The 18516-nt window shown below is 42.9% G+C and overlaps 1 protein-coding gene across 2 annotated transcripts in view; it reads right to left on the reverse strand.

Annotated features, from left to right (window-relative positions):
* COL4A6 (collagen type IV alpha 6 chain) overlaps nt 1–18516 on the reverse strand; it is a 283270-nt gene that overhangs the window by 25592 nt on the left and 239162 nt on the right. For both annotated transcript variants that reach the window (XM_003819690.4, XM_003819688.4), the window contains exons 14-23: nt 15209–15268; nt 13775–13819; nt 13227–13280; nt 12321–12390; nt 11166–11273; nt 10086–10226; nt 9085–9189; nt 7210–7370; nt 6546–6725; nt 5794–5977 (exon numbers count right to left, since the gene is read on the reverse strand). In XM_003819690.4, coding sequence (XP_003819738.1) covers nt 5794–5977; nt 6546–6725; nt 7210–7370; nt 9085–9189; nt 10086–10226; nt 11166–11273; nt 12321–12390; nt 13227–13280; nt 13775–13819; nt 15209–15268 — 1108 coding nt within the window. The remainder of the gene's footprint in view (nt 1–5793; nt 5978–6545; nt 6726–7209; nt 7371–9084; nt 9190–10085; nt 10227–11165; nt 11274–12320; nt 12391–13226; nt 13281–13774; nt 13820–15208; nt 15269–18516) is intronic.

Below are 18516 nucleotides of genomic sequence, written 5' to 3' on the forward strand. Positions count from 1 at the left end.
TAGGATGGGTGTTGGGGGTTAGTCCTAAGGGTCCATTATGCTTATTTGACTAGATTGGAAGGTTTGAAGCCAAGATCCCTCAAGTTCTCATGTTTACCCTTTCCTTGGAATGAGGTTTTCCCCAAACCACTGGGTTCTTTTGATGCACTTCATTTGGGATCTGCTGAAACCTATTGATTGTCCTTGGTCAAATGTACCAGTATGACTGTACTATGCAAACACTTAAGACCACTCTCTTGTCCGTGACAGGCAAGTGGTGACCCTTCCCTCAGCTCCTTATTTGAAACTGTCAACTCTGCTGCTCAAGGAGAAAAAGTAGCAATTTTAATATTCAAGATGTCAAAATTGGCATGCATAGCCCTTCCCCTAGCAAATTCTCCCTTGCCCATTCATAATGCAAATAAAAAGAATCTATAAGATCACAGAGGGGAGGTTTAATAAAATACTGGTGAACAAATTGTTTGCGGGCTCCCTCAAGTGCCATTTACAAACAATTGCTATGCTAATTAAATAAGCCTTGCCTATTCATTAAAACAATCCCCCAAGGTCTGCTTTAAACCACAGAGCCAACAGTTTTAATAAACATCTATAGCTTTTGCCTGTACTTAAATCACAAATTACATTTCTGAAAAATATGTACACATCCTATGATTCAAACTGCTTACTGAACTCGCTGGCATCCTCCCCTGATCCCACTTCTATTTTCTTAAATCAAGGTTGGGAATTGAACAGTATAATGTATTGGTTAACAAGTTGGGCTCTGAAGCCAGACAGACCTTAGCTGGTATCCTAGTTCTGCTGCTAACCAGCTGTGTGGACAAGATACTTAAACCTCTCTGAGCCTCATGGCAAAATGGGAACTACTTCTACTTTTCTCATATGGTGTGTGTGAGGATTACATGAAACTGTGCACTTAGCACAGTGTCTAGCACTCTGGTACATGCTCAATTAATAATAGTTCTTATTATCTTGAACTATTATCTTATGTAAGAATGAGTACTCAGTAGAGCTCCTGCAAGGCCATCCCCAGGTTAGTGACACTGCTTGTAGTCTGGGCAGCACTTTCTGCCTTCCAGACTTCAGGTTTCTATAGTTATATTTCCAGAGGTGAACAGATGGCCATAGGCCTGGATCCTCCTCCGTAGGTGGTCAAACCCACCTCCACCCTGCCAGACATCAAGATGACAGAGCTATTTCTGATAGTTATTTCCCTACTATGGAAATATGCTCTACAGGCCAACACTTTATGGTGAGATGCTTCACTGGGAGGGGGTTTTCAACCTTGTGCTTGGCTCAGGCCTGGGCTCTTTGAGTTAGGCTGAAGAATTTCCTCCAGAGGGTGTATCATGAGAGGGATCCTGCAAAAGACTCTCCTGCCCTCAACAATCTCAATAGCTCATTGGCTCCAATGTGTCAAACTCTAACATTACAGTTCCATTGTTTTACGTCTTAGGAAACAAACTTAGTAAAATAAAAATATCCCTGGGCTGGGTCCAAATATTAAGCCATTCATCCTTAATTTATCAGACTGATTTAATTGCTTCTTTTCATCTGTGACAGCCAGATAAAAACAAAGCCTTTAGAATATGAAGCTGAGGACAGGCATCCGGAAAGGTTCCAGGATGAGAAAAATAATGGTCAAAGGAAAGATGGTTAGAAACCAGAGGAAATCAATGACATATTTCTCTCAATAATTTTGTCTTATGCCTGTATGCCACACCACACTTGTGTATTGTAAGCAGAGGTTCAAAATGGTGAGAGGGAAGGACTTCAAGTCATATTGGTATCTGGCTCTTTTCCTTTATACTGTCTTCTACTTTACATTCCTGAATTCAGAGCCTTCTCAACAAAGCAAAAATCTGCTCTACCCATGTTCTGTTTAGTAATTGCAACAAATGACCTAATTATTCAGAATTTTTCCCATTAATGCCCAAATCCATCTTCAGAATAAAAAGAGTCTCTGGTTCCCAAGATTTTAACATCCCAATTTGTTCTGGGCCCAATGAATAAAGTTCAGACATGTGTGGATCCTTTCAGGTACCTCTCAAGGCAGATTATGGCCCCAGTGAAGTTCAGAAAATGAATTTGCTTAAGGTAGAGATCAGCCAAGCCATCGACATGCATGGTGAAGGAAATCAGCCCCTCTCAGAGACTGCATGCCCACTCAATCCTGTACTGCCTGCTGTAAGAGGTATGTGCTAAGGAGCCTCTGAAGCAGTGTTGGTGTCAGCCTTTGCATCCCAGCCTTAGACTCCCCGCTCCCCAAACAGGGCATCCAGTGTGGTGCTCAGGCCATCGTGACTGTCTGAGACAAAGGTAAACAAAAAAGGGGTGTTTAGCTAAGACTAGTGTCTGAGAGCTTGTAGACCTAGCTAGCTCTCACCTCTCTCTGTGTCTAAGTCTCCTTTACCAACCTTCTCTCTACAGCAGCAGTCACCTAGAGCAATCAAGTGAAGAAGAAAATTAAACTAGGACAGAAGTTCCTTGGGGCCCAAGGGAAGTCTTCTCAGCAGCCCAGATATGCCCACCAACCAAATCCCTTGTCTGAACTTAGTGGAGAGCACTTGCACCCACATGAGATCAAGCACACAGTCACCACAGTTCAGTAATAACCAGGGTGATTGATTACTATGAGCATCTGGAACAGAGCCTCTTTGGAAATAGCCAGTTGTCTGCTTGCCCAAAGTTTTTAATAATTCACACTAGTAGGCTGAAAGGCTTCTGATGATTGCATCCTCTTTCCTGGCAATGCAGCTGTCCTAGTCTGGGCTACCATTGATTGGAGTGGGCACATTCAGGAATAGCATCTTAATTTTTTTCTAGCAACAGAAATGGCTACAATGCAAATGTGTGGGGACCACAGGTTATTTGTTTTTAAAATTGTGCAGAAGAAAGGTAGGTTTGAAAAATTATATTTGTTTGTCATAGAAAAAGAAAGCTAATGCTCTTTATTAAAGTAATTTCTTGAAACTCTTCATACTGCAAGAAGGACATGGCTATGGTTTGAATATGATTTGTCTCCACCAAAACTCATGTTGAGACTTGGTTTCCAGAGTGGCTGTGTTGGGAGGTGGTGCTTCTGAGAGGTAATTAGGTTGTTAGGATGGATTAATCTCTTTCTCGAGAGACGGGGTTATTTCTCAAGGGAATGGATTAGTTCCCACAAGAGCAGGCTGTTATAAAGCAAGGTTGCTTTAGTGTTTGGACTCTTTTGCATATGCCCTTCTGCTTTCCACAATGAGTTGAAGCACAAGGCCCTCAACTGATGGGCTGCCCAATCTTGGACTTCCTAGCCTTCAGAATCATGAGCTAAATAAACCTCTTTTCTTTGTAAATTACCCAGTCTCAGATCTCCTGTTGTAGCAACAGAAAATGGAATAAGACAAACATTTTCTGCATAAGGCATCTCCCAGGCTATAGCTTACCATATCATATTCCTAATAACTTTCTGTATCCAGGGACCAATGATATTTGGGATAAAAATGGTCCTGCAAGCTTCCTTCTGTTCACTCAGCTGGTTCTCAAATAGTTAAAATGTTGCTAATAGCCAGAAGACTTGGAAGTGTGTAAGTTTATAGGTGTCATGTTATTATAACTCAGTTTAAAACCTTGTTGCTTGCAAAATGGTTTAACCTACAGTGAAGACCCAATTACGGGAGGAGCAGTAGAATGACCATGAGTAATGTCTCTGGGAACAGAGCTAGAAGCAAAGCTATAGCTGACACTAGGACTTCCAACAGGCAGAATGATTTTATTTGCTAAATCCTTATGGCCAGGAGCAGTGGTTCACATCTGTAATCCCAGCATTTTGAGAGGCCAACGCGGGTGGATCACTTGAGGTCAGGAGTTTGAGACCAGCTGGCCAACATGGTGAAAGCCTGTCTCTACTAAAAATACAAAAATTACCCAGGTGTGGTGGAGGGTGCCTGTAATCCCAGCTACTCAGGAGGCTGAGGCAGGAGAATCGCTTGAACCCAGGAGGCAGAGGTTGCAGTGAGCCAAGATCATGCCACTGCACTACAGCCTGGGTGAGAGTAAGACTTCATTTCAGAAAAAAAAAAAAAAAGGGAAAATGTCCTTACAACCTTCACAATAATTTGTGAAATGATATATTGACTCGGTTTTAAGAATCTTGAATTATCAAGTTTTAACCTGTACCATCTACCATCAACCTTATTACACCGATTCACAAAAATGGATTTAGAAATAAATAAAATTTTGCAAGACCTGGTATCCTGTCTTCTTTTATTGTAATTCTTCAAGATGATAAGGTGGAAACAGGAGAAATATGTTTAAGAAATAGCCCCTTGGTTATTGGGAAGGCTCTTTCTTCTGCAAACAAATATTAGTCTCCTATGGAACACTGCACTATGCTAGGCATGTAAAGAAAGTCTAAGAAGTATTACCATCCCTACTATCAAGAGACTTACAATGCAGTTGGGGAAAGTAAAAGCAGTAATAGAAGGAGATATATAATTTAAGTAGCAATGACATACTGTGGAGGTCAAGGGAAAGCTTAATGGAAGAAGTGGGGTTTATCTTGAACCCTGAAAGATGAATATGATATGACTACACAAAGAGGAAGAGCACTCCAGAAAAAGGCAACATGGTAAAATTTTGGAGCTGGAAGTGAACATATTGTGTTTGGGTATAGTGAAGAAGACTGGTGTCTTAGTTTTTTTGTTTCAATTAAGAGCATGATATAAGGTTGAAAAAGTTGGTTGTATCCATGTTTGGAGACTTTTGAATTCCAAGTTGAGGAGTTTGGACATTATATGATCTCTGTTCAATTGGTACCATATGTGGCTTTGAACTAGGGGAGTTACATGATATTGGCACTTTACAGATATTAAATTGGCTGCAGTGTTCTTAATAGAATTGAATGTAAAAACTACTTAGGAAGTTGTTGTCATTCACTCACTCATCCATCCATCCATCCAACCATCCATCCATCCATCCATCTATCCATCCATCCAACCATCCACTTATTCCAACAAGCATATAGGTATTTGAAAAACTAGGCATGAGATAATGAGAGTTTAGTAGCAATAAGAGAAGGAAAGAATATAAGAGGAATTGCAAAGGAAATAAGAGATAATCTCAAAATTTTAAACTTCAGATTATTATAAGTGTGGTGTCACTAATGGAAGCATAGAAGTTGTGGAAACCCAGAAGTTGGGATGAACAGCTGTTCTGGCTGTATTGAAGAAGATTAGTTATTAGCATAGCACCTTCATAAACTATAAGCAGGACTGTTACACATAATTTCTAAAATTCAAGTAGAAAAAGAAGTTATATAAAGAGGAAGGAGTTAAGGGATAAAATGGGGGATTACACTATAAGCAACTAGATTTCTGCCCAATCTGAGATTCCATAAGTTGAGGAAAGGTTTTTCCCAGCTGATGATATTACCACACAATTTAGAGGGCACCTTGTCCAATCTCCCACTCATTGCTTTGATGACATTTGCAATAAGTGGTCATCCATCTTCTTCTTGAACTCTCCCAGGGATTATGAGCTCATAACCTCCCTCGGTAGCTCTGTTACATTTTCAGACTGCTCTGGTAGGAAGTTCTTCACGAAGTAGAGTGGAAATCTATGTTATTCTGCCCCCTAAGCTTACCACAATACAATTATAATACTTTTTTTCACATGCAAATCCTTCAGGGGGTTGAAAGTAGTGATTACGGTCAGACAAGTCCCTTCTTATGATACATTTCATGCACCTGAGTCATAACCACTCTACAAGGGGTCAAATTTCCAAGTCCAAAGCCATCTGATTCTATGACTCACCCTTAGATCCGGGAAGGCCTTGTTGTCCCGGTAATCCATCCTTGCCTTTATCTCCAGGAAGCCCACGGGGTCCAGGAAGTCCTGGTAACCCATTTCCTGGGAGGCCAGGTGGACCAAGATGGCCTTTTTCACCAGGAAGTCCAGGTAACCCCTTTTCACCTGGGAAGCCCTGTCCACCATCACCCTAGACAACACATAAAACAAAGAATGAAAATTCAACTCAGAGATTTATCTGGACAGTCCTCTGACTACAAGAAAGAGGTAGCCAGTGTGACCAATGCTTTGTGTTTTGTTAAAATTATCTATCATCACCATAGTTTATCTATCAGTCTCCTCTGACTTTAGTTAGTGGATATGAATCTTGTCTACTCTGGGTGATCTAACAACGCAAAAGTTTCTGGATAGGGGTGAGGAGACAGGGCAAGAAATGAGCAGGATAATAACAACCCCAGAGATCACAGAAAGTGGCTAGATTACTTGAGGAGAAAAGTCACTGAGAAGCTGAAGTATTTTTAAGTCATATGGTCAGGTGTTACTAGCATTTATCAAATGAGACAATGATCCATTCTGAGAAAATGATTCCCACTTTACATAAAGGAAAAGCAAAAAGCAAAAAGTTTCAGTGGCAGAGGCAGGGCAAGGTCCTCTAGACTCTGTTCTTCCCTGTTTCATGGTCCAGTGGCCATCAGACCCCCCAACAAAGTCAGGTGTGAAGATCTGCAGAGCTAATCACCTAGGAATGATCAACTTACCGGAAGGCCTGGCAGACCTGGTAAACCTGGTACTCCGTCTTTGCCTGGTTCTCCTATTACACCACGGAAGCCCTGGGAGCCAGAATCACCCCGATCTCCTGGCATTCCTTGGATTGTACTGAGAATTGGTTCCCCCTTCTTTCCTTTGGGTCCTGAAGGACCCAGAGGCCCAACTAAGCCCTGACAAAGAGAGAAGAGGGAGTAGTCAGAAGATGTAGACTTCATAGAATTCCGGCACCTAGCATTATGACTTAGAGCAGAACCTTGGGTACATATTGGCACTGTTCTAGACACTGATTATGTTGTAATCTTGAATAATAGTTGCCCATTTATTTCTGCACTTTTTGTAAATTTTGAAATCTTTGAAGATGGAAACCTCACCTTAATTCCTATTTTATCTTCATGGGCCAGCACATTGCTAGGCAAAGGTAAACAATGTTGTGGAAGGAAGAAATTGTGGAAAGAGAAAAGGGAAAATAGGTAGGTTAAAGCAGAAAGGACTTTAAGAGACTCTATAGTCAGATTTCATGTTGTAGATCAAAACCCCAAAACTTTGTTTTAATCCCATCTCTCTTGTATGTGCTTTAGAAAAGTAACTGGGGGGATTGAAGGGCACTTGAAAGATTCCATTGCTTCCTCAGGGTCAAAGTTTGGCAAGACTTACTGGAGCCCCTGCTGGGCCCTGTGCACCCCCAGAGCCTCGATCTCCTCTGGCTCCTTTAAGGCCTGGAAGGCCTATGAGACCCCATGGACCAGGTGGGCCTGGTTCCCCGGGTGGTCCAGTGTTGGGAACACCACCGTCACAAGCACAGAAACCTGAGTCTCCTGGGAGAAAAAGACAACATAGAACGAAGTGGATCATTCTTTTCCAAGAAGAATAAAGAATTGATCATGGTTATTTGTGACTTGAACAACTCCATAGAGGGAATCTGAAGGCTTGCAGAGAACACACTCAAATGAACTTGGTTCACTCTCCAGCAGAGTATGTCTGTGTTAGTGGTTCAGATTTTGTTAGTCAGGGATGAGGCTCAGCCATCAGTGAGTCTAAAGTATAGCCATAGTTGAGAACCACTGACCTCTACTAACCAGCTGAGAGTCTGGAATTCAAGCCGCTCAAAGATTTTCTTTACCAAAATGTCTTTTCCCCTGACTTTGGTACATATGACACAAATGTGTACATATTTTTGTAAATGTTGAGACAAATGCCAAATAAATAATGATAGGGATTTCAGCAAAGCACCTTTGAAGAGGTATCAAGGAGTCACTAGCACTATGTTCTAACTCCCTATATCTTCCATGCTTATTGTCTGGAAAATAAGAATTGGTGCCAACATAGGTGACCCTGAGTTTCCCTAAGATTCTGAAGGGCCCCTTCTTACTTTAAGAAAATTGATGATTCCTAAAACTCTAAGAGAATAGTCTGTTCTTCAGATTAGTGTTTCTTGACTGTGATCCTGCATGAGTCATCTGTGATGCTTATTTATAAGGCAGCTTGCTGGGTCCTATTTCAGTCCTAATCGATCAGTCTCAGGAGTCCAGACCAAATAATCTAATTTTTAATAGCCTCCCCTGGGTGATTCTCATGTATAATGAAGCTTGATAATCCCTATCACTAATCCATACTTAGAGAAAATCTTTCAGCCCCATGGAAATACAGAATGGGGAGCATCAGAAATGTCCCTCTTTTAGGACTGTGAATGGTATCAAGAAATACATCAGCTTTGTAGTGAGTTAGGTAAGGGCCAAAATTAACATCTAAGTTAACTTAATGCCCTTTTCCATCAAATAGTTTTCCTGGGACCTGAATAGCAGAGAACAAGCTTTCAGGCATTTCTTAACCAGACTCTATATACTTAGGTAATGACATTTTATGACAGAGCAATGAGAAAGGAGAGGAGTAAGTTAGAACATCTCTGTTTGAGGCTGAGGAAAGCAGTTCATTCCTAGAGATCTTGAATAACTGAACCCTAGGCCATCCCAAAACCCCTCTTCAGTCAGTAGTTTCACTTCTTCCTTCCCCTGGCCTAGGCCACAACCATAATTAATTGACTTATTGAGCATCTTCCCCTCAGAGTAAGTGATAGAAGGGGGAAATGACCCAAAGGCAGCTGTGGTCATTGATCAGTTCTCCAACACCAGTGGGGGCTAGGGTTGTTTTCCTGGAGCCAGTTGGGTTTTTCAGAGTCCCAGGTCTTGACCTGTTTAGAGCACTTTGCTTAAGGCTGAAGGTAATAAGTGGCTTACATCCTTGGTATTGCAAACTGGGAGGGGTAGCAGTATGCACTGGTTAACAGCCTGGGCTGCAGGTGGAGGAGAAAGAAAAAGAAGCCTGTGAGCAACTTGGTCCTGTGTGACCTCCATTGCCAGCCTCAGTCTTAGAGACCCAAATATAGCACTTCTAACAATCCTATAATCAAAGCCCCAAACAAGATCCACAGTTGCTTCTGTTTAGGTTCCCGAGGCTGTTGGTTTTCTCATTCCCCAGGAAGCCTTCTCTAAGGAGTTTGGAGGACCAAGAAACTCAAGGGGACAAAATCACCTTTTATTCCTTTGAGGCCTAGGTTTCCTTTTGGACCTTGTTCTCCTCGGAGACCAGGGAACCCTGGCTCTTTGTTGTGTAGAGTTTCAGTCTCAAATTCTGGACCTTTGGGTAAAAAAAAGATAAAGGATTAGCAACTTGTATAAGCCTGATGACTTCCCTGACTCAACACAGCAGCTCAATCACCAAGGCCCAAGTCCTTGAGGCTGAACAACAGAGCAGAGACAAAAAAATAAAATTCAAGACCGGGACCCCAAATCTGCAGCAAGGAGTCAACAGGACCTCTGTTGGCTCAATTCACTCTACTAATATTTACAGAATGTCCATTATGTTCCAGGCACCGTATTAGACAGTGGGGTTAGAGGAATGAACAAGGTAGCTTCCAAAACTCAGCAGTCCCAATGTCTACCCCAGAAACCTCCCCTAGGACAAAAGAGGAAAGAGGTGCAAGCCGCAGTGGACATGGGCTTTAAGGTACAAAGAAACATTCTGGGCAACATTTCCAGCTTTTCTCTCAGAATCTAGAATCTCACACTCAAGTAGGAGATCTAAGAAGGATAAGCCCTGTGTAGGCTTTTAGCAGCCACCTCGAGGGTCCAGGCTTGGCTTCTTTTTTTCTCAGTCTCTCAGACCACCCCATTGGAGCCTTGTGGACCAGGGCAAGCTCAAAAGAACCAATCCTGCTTCTTTAGGAGCTGAAAAAACAAAGGCTTAAGGGCTGAGAACAGTGAAAGATGGAGTGGGAATGGGTACAAAATTTGGAAGGCATTAGGCCCTAGTTTGCTTGTTCCTTGATGGAGAACACTCTGCTGCTATCAATAACTGGTAGAGGCAGGGATCTGACTCAGAGACGACGGGGCCTTCATGGCTGCCCCTCTGCAATTATCATGTATCCTGGCTTAGCTGTTTCACCTGTGAGATGCCCCCTCAAAAATCATGACTGTTCTGCAGTCTGGATCACATCTGAATCTTGAGACCAAAAAGAGAAATGAGTAACTTACTAGGTGGGCCTGGTGGACCTGGTGGGCCTGGCAAACCATCTCTGCCAGGGAGGCCAACTGCTCCAATTGTGGTACGGCCTGGGTTTCCTTGGTCCCCCTTCAGCCCTGGAAATCCCTGAGGCCCTAGGGCTCCTGGGACACCTGGAAGAATAAGCCCACACACAAATGCTCATTATATCACCCCACTCTCTGGAGTATTCCTATCTGTGGCATATGTTGGAAACAAATCCAAGGAAGAATTTAGGGAAGCATTTGCCCTTCTCTTGTATCAGAGTTAGAAGGATCCTTAGGGATCAATTAGCCTAACCTCTTGGGAAACAGAGACCCAAAGAAGAGAGGAAACATGATCAGGGGCCCAGCATTTCTCAGTGGCAAACCTGAGAGGAAAATCTGGGTCTCTAGCCTTTCATTTCTTGATTTTTTCCCAAGTTGGTCCTGGGGCCAGCTGTACCATTTCCAGGTGGCTGCTTTAAAAACATAGGTATCCTCACAGCAGCCCATCTCCAAGGAATTTAGAAACTGGCGGCTTTAAAAGTAAAAGTTGAACTTTATATCTGGGGCATCACTGCCTCCCAGACTCTGGCATGCCCTTTTCCCACATGTCACTATAGAATGACATATGGATGTAATTAGTTCAAGAGTGTTACCCACAAGATCCTGGGACCATTCAGTGCCTGGCTGAATCCTACAGCAAGGTTCTGGGTACAAATCTTCCTCTGGGCTTTTGCTAGCCCCTCTTGGCAAGCATCAGCTGGGATGGCACATCCACAGGAGGGTGACACAGCTCCAGCAACTCAACCCAGGACTCCTCTTGTTGCTGCAAACCTCAGTGACAGTCTAGGATTGCCTGTCCAGCTATGATACATTATTTAAGCCAAAAACAAAAGCTGCTCACCCAGGCCCTCACTACCCCCACATACGTTAGCCTTGGGCTGGCAGTTGGGAACCTACTGACTACAGTCTACCTCTTGTTTGACTTTGGCTAGGTGTGTGCCCCGACCCAGAGGTATAGAAGGGAATGCTGGGAACCACAGTGTATAGAGGACTGATCTGTGTAGGAAATGGGTTAGTTTTTTTCACCTGATAATGCTGGCAATCCAGGGACACCAGAAGGGCCACGTAGGCCTTGGATGCCTTCATCTCCTTTAAGGCCTGGGAGGCCAGGTACACCAGGATCTCCAGGATTACCTGGCATTGTAATGAAAGAAAATAGTAAATAAAGACAGAGGAGGCCCACAGATGCTACAAAATGCCCAAGAAGAGGTGCAGGAGCTGTCCTGGCATTAGAAGTGCCTTTCATGCCTTTCCCAAGTCTCTAATGCTAATGGCCTCACATGATAATGGGTCTTCTGGAGCCAAGGGGCCTTCTGGAGCCAAAATTAGTGTACTAAGAATTGTTCTGGCCAAGGCCTGCCTTTCATGATAAGCTCTGGTAAGTACTTCTTCTTCTTCTACCACTAATCTGCTGTAATGCCTAAAATGTCTACCATTTGGATTAAGATGTTGAAGTCCACTATTTACGTTATACATATATGTTTCCTGGGAGTGGTACACAGGAAGCCACTGTCAAATATTAATACCAAACAGGGCATGGGCCTTAGAGGATGAGAGGAGAGGGATAAGTTGGAAGATCCATGGAAGAGTCACTACAGTAGAAGCCTTTGGTCAAACAAGAGGTAGCTGGAGATACTGGGCATCTCAGTCTTTGGAGAAGGTAAAGGGAAGAGTTGGGCACACAAAATAACTAGGACAAGGAGAGGTGAAGACAGACTTTCTAAGCATCATACTCTTGAGGGCTCTCAGCCATTTGCTCCCCTAACCAAAGGTACTTTTCCACTTCCTATGAAATTGTCAAGCTCAAGCATACATGGAATCACCTACATGAGGCCCTGAGTATTCCATAGTGTCAAACTGAAGTCAGCCCAGCTTGGAGGTGGTTATCAATCCTTCCCAAAGCATTGCCAGGAGAACCATTTTCATCAAATTCAGGCCCAGGCAGACCCAAATCCTAGGCTTAGCGGACTGAACACAAAAATGGGGTGCTGGGCTTGGCTTCTCTGACCAAGAGATTGGAGATAGCTTTATTCCCCAAGCTCAGGAGCCATGAGGGGCTCTTGGGTGTGTCAAGTTTAGCAACAATCGAGTAACTAACAAAGTATCCTTTTAATAATTACAGGGGATATAGGATTTAACTTCCTGTCTTTATTTTCCACTCAAATTAATGAGAAGTTGCACCTGAGATCACAGCACCATCTATATCGATGAAAACATCTGGGCCTGGCAGGCCAATGTCACCCTTTTGACCCTGCAAAGATTAAGTACATTAAACACAAATATTTCCATTTCCTTATTACCCAAGATCTATGTGCCATTAAAGCCCATCCCTAGGAAAATGAAAGGTTCTTCCTTCTATAACCCCGGATTTTCAAGATCAACTAGTCCATAGGTTAATTTCAAAGTCCCATAAATTTAAGATGAAGGTGACACAAAGCAGGCCAGAGGCCTAACATTCAATTGGAAACCTGTCAAGGACAAGGGATCCCAATTTTATTTTGCAACTCTACTCAAGGACAGTCTGCTCTGGGCCTTGGCTGTACCTAAGTAGTGCTAAGGAGAGAACAGAGTTTTAACTTTTTTCCACTCTCAACAGGCCTGGGCCTCTACTACCATCACAACCCTTGTTAGTGGATGATATCAGGCAGAGGAAATTAAAGGAATTCTAATACTCCCCAAAGAGGGATTTAGGTGCCAAAAACACATACAGTGGCATATTCAGGGTGTGATGGTGGCAGTTATATGCTCCAGGTGTAGGCAAAAAGGGGATGCATTGTCTGTAGAGAATTTAAAACAATAGTGAAACCAACAGTTGGCAATTCTAAGCAATATGAATAAAATTTTCCTCATCTTCGGGATGAACTTGCTCCCACCAGCTCCTGCCCCTTAGTTTACCACTGATCAAGTAGTATCTAAGAAATGCTCATTAGCAGCTTTGTGTGTTCAAAGCAGATTACATGCATTTCTTAAGAAAAAATTGAAACTTAAAAGGTCAAAATATTAAAAATACTTCATCTTATATACAGACATTTGTGGTAATTCACTCTTCTACCTACCAACCCTGGATTTTTCACTTCCCAACATTACCTCAATTCCTTGGAATCCATTAAGCCCAGGAAATCCCAGGGTCCCTTTCTTGCCCTGTGACAGAAACATAGTTACCACTAAGTGGAAAGTATGAGAGCATAAGAGAGTCTGGTCTTTGGATTAAGCTAGGGCAAATGGCACAGGGATCTTGGATGACATTGCAGGGTATATGTGGCTTCTACCTGACTCTGGAAGCTGTAAAATCTTCCAGAAGACAATATGGCAGTAGGTAGCCAATTTACATATTAGGAGGTACAAGGGCCATAAGGCTAGACACGGATACAAGCAGGCTGGCCTTGCTAGTCCCTGACAGCATGCCAAAGATGTATGACCACAGCATGGCATGGCAAGGCACTGAACTTGACACTGGATACCCATGTTCTTGAGTGAAAAGAAAAGAGGACAGTGGCTAAGATTATACTAAAAAAAAGGGAGATGAACAATTTGCATTATAAGTAATGTCTCCCTTTGGCCATGTTAGGTAAAGCAAGGGGGACTTTTGATTGGGATTTTATACCCCAAGGCTTTAATGATATTAACCAAAATACCTGTTGCCCTGGAGGGCCTTGGACTCCTTCTGAACCCATGGGACCCTGTAAAGAAAATAGTTACACCTTAGAAACAGCAATAGGCTACCTAGAAAAAGCCACTAGACTTATATAACAAAGTTATCCAACTGAGTTCAGGATTTAGCAGCTCCTAAAATCAGGTAAGTGAATGTTCCTAGACCTAGCTTAACGACTTTTTTTTTTTTTTTTTTTGAGATGGAGTCTCACTCTGTCACCCAGGCTGGAGTGCAGTGGTACAATCTCGGCTCACTGCAACCTCCGCCTCCAGGGTTCAAGCGATTCTCCTGCCTCAGCCCCCCAAGTAGCTGGGGCTATAGGCATGCGCCACCACGCTTGGCTAATTTTTGTATTTTCAGTAGAGACAGGGTTTCACCACATTGGCCAGGCTGGTCTCGAACTCCTGACCTCAAGTCATCCACCCGCCTTGGCCTCCCAAAGTGCTGGGATTACAGACATGAGCTACCGCGCCCGGCCTAATGACTTCTTTCTAAGCTCTAATCCATCAGGCTAAATAGCCACATGGAGCATTTTTTAATATCTAAATAAATGGAAACAGTTTAAGTAGTAGGTGGAATTTGATAGAAAGGCTGGGTGGTATTATACTTAGTCTGTATTCGTTCCAAGTCAGGAGATCCTTAAACAGATTATGGGAGGGCCTCGTCTTCCACCTCAAATGCATTCTTTGTTGGTGATTATATGTATTTTCAAGACAAGGAGCGGGGGAAAGTAGAGAAAGAAATGGCAGGGTAATGGATAAGTATGGCTGAATACTCAAAAGACTCTTAATAAACTTCATAGTCAACTTAACAACACAATTCTCTAAAATGTTACTTCTTTGAGGCTAAGCTTGGCCCACTGCTTCTAGCTCAAGACCTAAGTGCCCGAAGCTAGGAATCAGAGAGGCTAATAGTTATTTTTCCATTTCAAATGAGATTATTATTGGAAACTGTTGACTCCAAACATCACTCACTATGTTCTAGAACTTTCCAGGCTTGTTTCTGTCCTATAAAGTTTGCACTTGGCCCTCTTTCTTCCATTCCTGTGCCACTTCCCTGCTCAATTCCCTCAGAATAGAATGGAATGAAAGCAAGGCAACACTTGCCTTGCTTTCTTTAGCAATCATTCTTTCTTGCTATCATTCTTTAGCCCAGAAGACAATGATACATGAGAGCAAGGAGATAAATAGGCTGAGGAGCCACCTAGAGTAGGGGGTGCCTCATTCCTTTTCAAGGGAGCCATTCAATCAAGGGAATGGGGCTAAGAGAGAAGGAGGTCTTAGGAACCTGCCATTGGGTTGAGGAGAAACGAGAAGCTTAGGTGGCAATCAAGTTGCAAAACATAAAGAAGCAAACAGGAAAGAAAATGGACTAGATGACTTGACAGACCCAGGCAAGTAACATTCGAGGTTCATACCCTAGGTCCTGGCAAACCAGGGATTCCCTTTTCTCCCTTTTCTCCAGTAGTTCCAAGGCCCTAAATGAAAAAAGAAACCACAAGTTATAACGTTTGTTTTCTTGTCGGTCTCCTGGCTTCATCCAAAGCAAGGAGGCTATTTTAATTAAGCTCCACTCTCCCCTTAGGGAGGCTCACCATGCTGTCTCTTGTCACTGCCTGAGAAGCACATAGGGTCTGAATATAAATTGGACCATTCATTCAAGGTTCCCTTTTGGTTCTAGAAGTAATGTCTCCCCCTACCCACAACACTGTTCCATGTATTTATAGTATCATGGGCTAACAGCATAGAAATGATTAAATATCTAACCTTGTTGATTTTACAGATGAGGAAACCAACATCTAGATGGGTTAAAAATGAATGAGAAAGCCATATCTTGTGTTTTTCATTCCGGGGACCTTTCCATTAAAACAAGCTGCCTTCTATCATCTAGGAACTTGATGATTTGACCCACAAATGGAGGATTACGCAAATTCTTGGGGGTTGATACTAGGGGGAAGAGCAAGAGCTTTTCCCCTTTGGAGACATAATGAGCACAACATCCTTTTCAGTGGGAAGAAGTATTTCTATCTAGGCACGGACTGAAACCCTGCAGCTCCTGTACTGGGACTGTAGGGCTCTTGCCTGGCCCTAGAGATAGTCCAAAGGGGACTGTGAGATGGTCTCCAAGCCCTCTTGCCCTGCTCATCAGAGGTGAGGGTTTGTAGCCATGAATATGACTTGGGGATTCTCTAGGGAAAAGCAGGAACTCCAAGAAGCAGAGTGAGTAAGAGAGAACTTCCCTCTGGGTCCAAGGCAAATGTCTGGGCCCCCAAGATACAGAATAGTTCAGTACTAAAGTGAATAATGTTTTTCACAGAAAACTTAAATGAGGCCACTTTGTTGTTGTTTAAAATTGTACTTTTTGGAGCATAGATTTAGCAAACAACATCTTGGCTTATTATGAAAGTAAAGAAGGCAATGAAGAAAAGGCACTAAATGTTGTGGAACATCTGTTGTCCCTTTAATGTGACCTGGCTCACCTGCTCAAATCCCATTTGTAGCTTTTTCTTCCTTTTACATACATACTCAATGCACTCCCATGAGTACTGAAAGCTGGTTGAGGACCCCTTGGCTTTCTGGGCCCAGGGTTTTTCATTTTTGTTTCCTTTTGGCTAGTCATGTTTTTGTTTCTTTAATGTGGGTTGTTTTCATTGTCTTTTTATTGGGAGGAGTGTGTGTGTGTGTGTGTGTGTGTGTGTGTGTGTGTGTGTAGGATCCAATTCAAAGCAGGCTTTGGTCCCGTACTTACCTGTTCTCTTTTCTGCATTTATATAACTGTGCATCAAATAGCTCAGCCTTCATGCTACATTAAATTTCTAATGTGAAAGGCTCGTGGGTTAAACTGAATGCAAACTTATTTAAAATATGAGTTTTTCTGCATCAAACCAAGGCATGCTGCGACTTGGTGGAATGTCTATTGGCTTCTGAGGTCAAACGCTTCAGGAAGCCTTCTCTGACCTGTCCATGAAATCTGTGGCAGCCCATGCTGCCCCAAACTCTTAAAGTGCAAAGAATGGTTGCATATGAAAGTTTTGTAAGCATGAGACCTATATTACACTCTCTTTTATCTTTCTCCAAGGCCCATTACTACAGTCTGAACACATACAAGGTGGTCCAGTAAATACTTGTTGAACTGAATGGAATAATAGCCAAGAGAACAAAACTATTGCAAAGGGTGAAGGAAATGATGTTCAGGAACCATCTTGTGCCCCCATCTATCTTGCCCTCAGTTGTAAATATAAGGGGGCCTTGTACTCCTTCTCCAGAAAGCAGAAGAGTCTTGCTTTCTCAGAGGGCCTGAGAGCTTATGCTATAGTGTGAACAAAAATAAATATGTAAAAAAAAAGGAAAAAGGAAAAAAAAAGACAAATTTGTGTGGGGGTTAGAGCCAAGAAAAGATAAATAGCTTGGCAAGACACTGGCTGTGCTGTAGGTTCAACTTGTCTCCCAGAATAGGGAGGCACTGTACAGGGACCCTGCTGAACAAGCTGTTCTAGCAAGATGCCCTGGGACTGGCCCCGTGACAGTCAGTCCTCCTCATGAGTAATCTTGCAAATGCTGCTCCCACACTCCTACTTACCCATGGCCTGGAAAGCCTCAATGGGGCTAGCTTAACTGTTTCCAGGCCTGCTCTCCTGGGCTCTGGACTCCTGATGCTCTTTGGTTCTCAGGAGGCTCAATTGAAGAACCCCATCTACCTAGTAGTTACCCCTACTGGGTAGGTGTGTGGGTAACTATTGACCTACTCAATAGTTACCTCAGGATTTGCCAGTTTCTTCTCTTATCCCTCCCCTCATCTATTCCATTTTTGCCTTCCCCTGTGTTTGCTAGTCCCTTGAACAGAGGGCACATGGATATACAATTCTCTCTGATGACCTCCATGGAAGGACCTGTGGCCTACAAGTGTGAGTGTGTTGCTGGAGACAATGGGATAAAATGTGTGAGGTGAGGACTGAGCCAGAAAATCAGGGATGTTTGGTCACTGCAGAGGGGCCAAGAGAAAGAAGGTAAGGGGCAAATCTGTCAGGTTGGGCACTTTGTCTCTTACAAAGATTTGGACTCATATAGGAAGAAAACAAATAGTTAAAAGGAACATTTTGGATTCCCTAGAGATTTCTGTCTTCAGTGCTGCCTTGTTTCTCAGTGAGTGTGGATAATTGAAAGCTGATGTGAAGGCTTTGGATTTGAGAAGCACATTTCCTCTGAAAAGCCCAGAGTATCACAAATACATTACCACCTTTCTCCTCATAACTTTTCTGTCATAAGCCATTCATATAAAGTACCTACGAATGTTCCCATTAAACAGATAGAGATATTAGGACTGAAGGAGTTACCTGATTTGGCCAAGGTCACACATTGAATCTGTACCAAAGTGGGCTGAGAACTCTGGTTTCTTAATTCCCACCGTATGAAAACATGCTGTTCTATGTAAAGGGGTTATTTTCTAGCTTTGATGTCTTTACAATCAACTGGGGTTTCTATTTTTCAGCCCACACTCTGAAACACTGGAAATACTGAGTTTGAAATGGTACTGCAATTTATCACCGTGCATTGTCGTCAGTCTCTTTCTTTTACAGGACAAAAGGGAATGGGTTGAAATTGCAGCAGGGGAAATACTCTGGGTTCGGATGTGGAAGGGAAGGGGAGGGAGGCAGTGTGAGCCAGTGAAGCCAATAACACCAGAGGAGATCATAAAATCCTTTTCAGAGATTTACAGATAAAAACC

The sequence above is a fragment of the Pan paniscus genome, chromosome X, assembly GCF_029289425.2.
Source record: "Pan paniscus chromosome X, NHGRI_mPanPan1-v2.0_pri, whole genome shotgun sequence".
Lineage (NCBI taxonomy): Eukaryota > Metazoa > Chordata > Mammalia > Primates > Hominidae > Pan > Pan paniscus.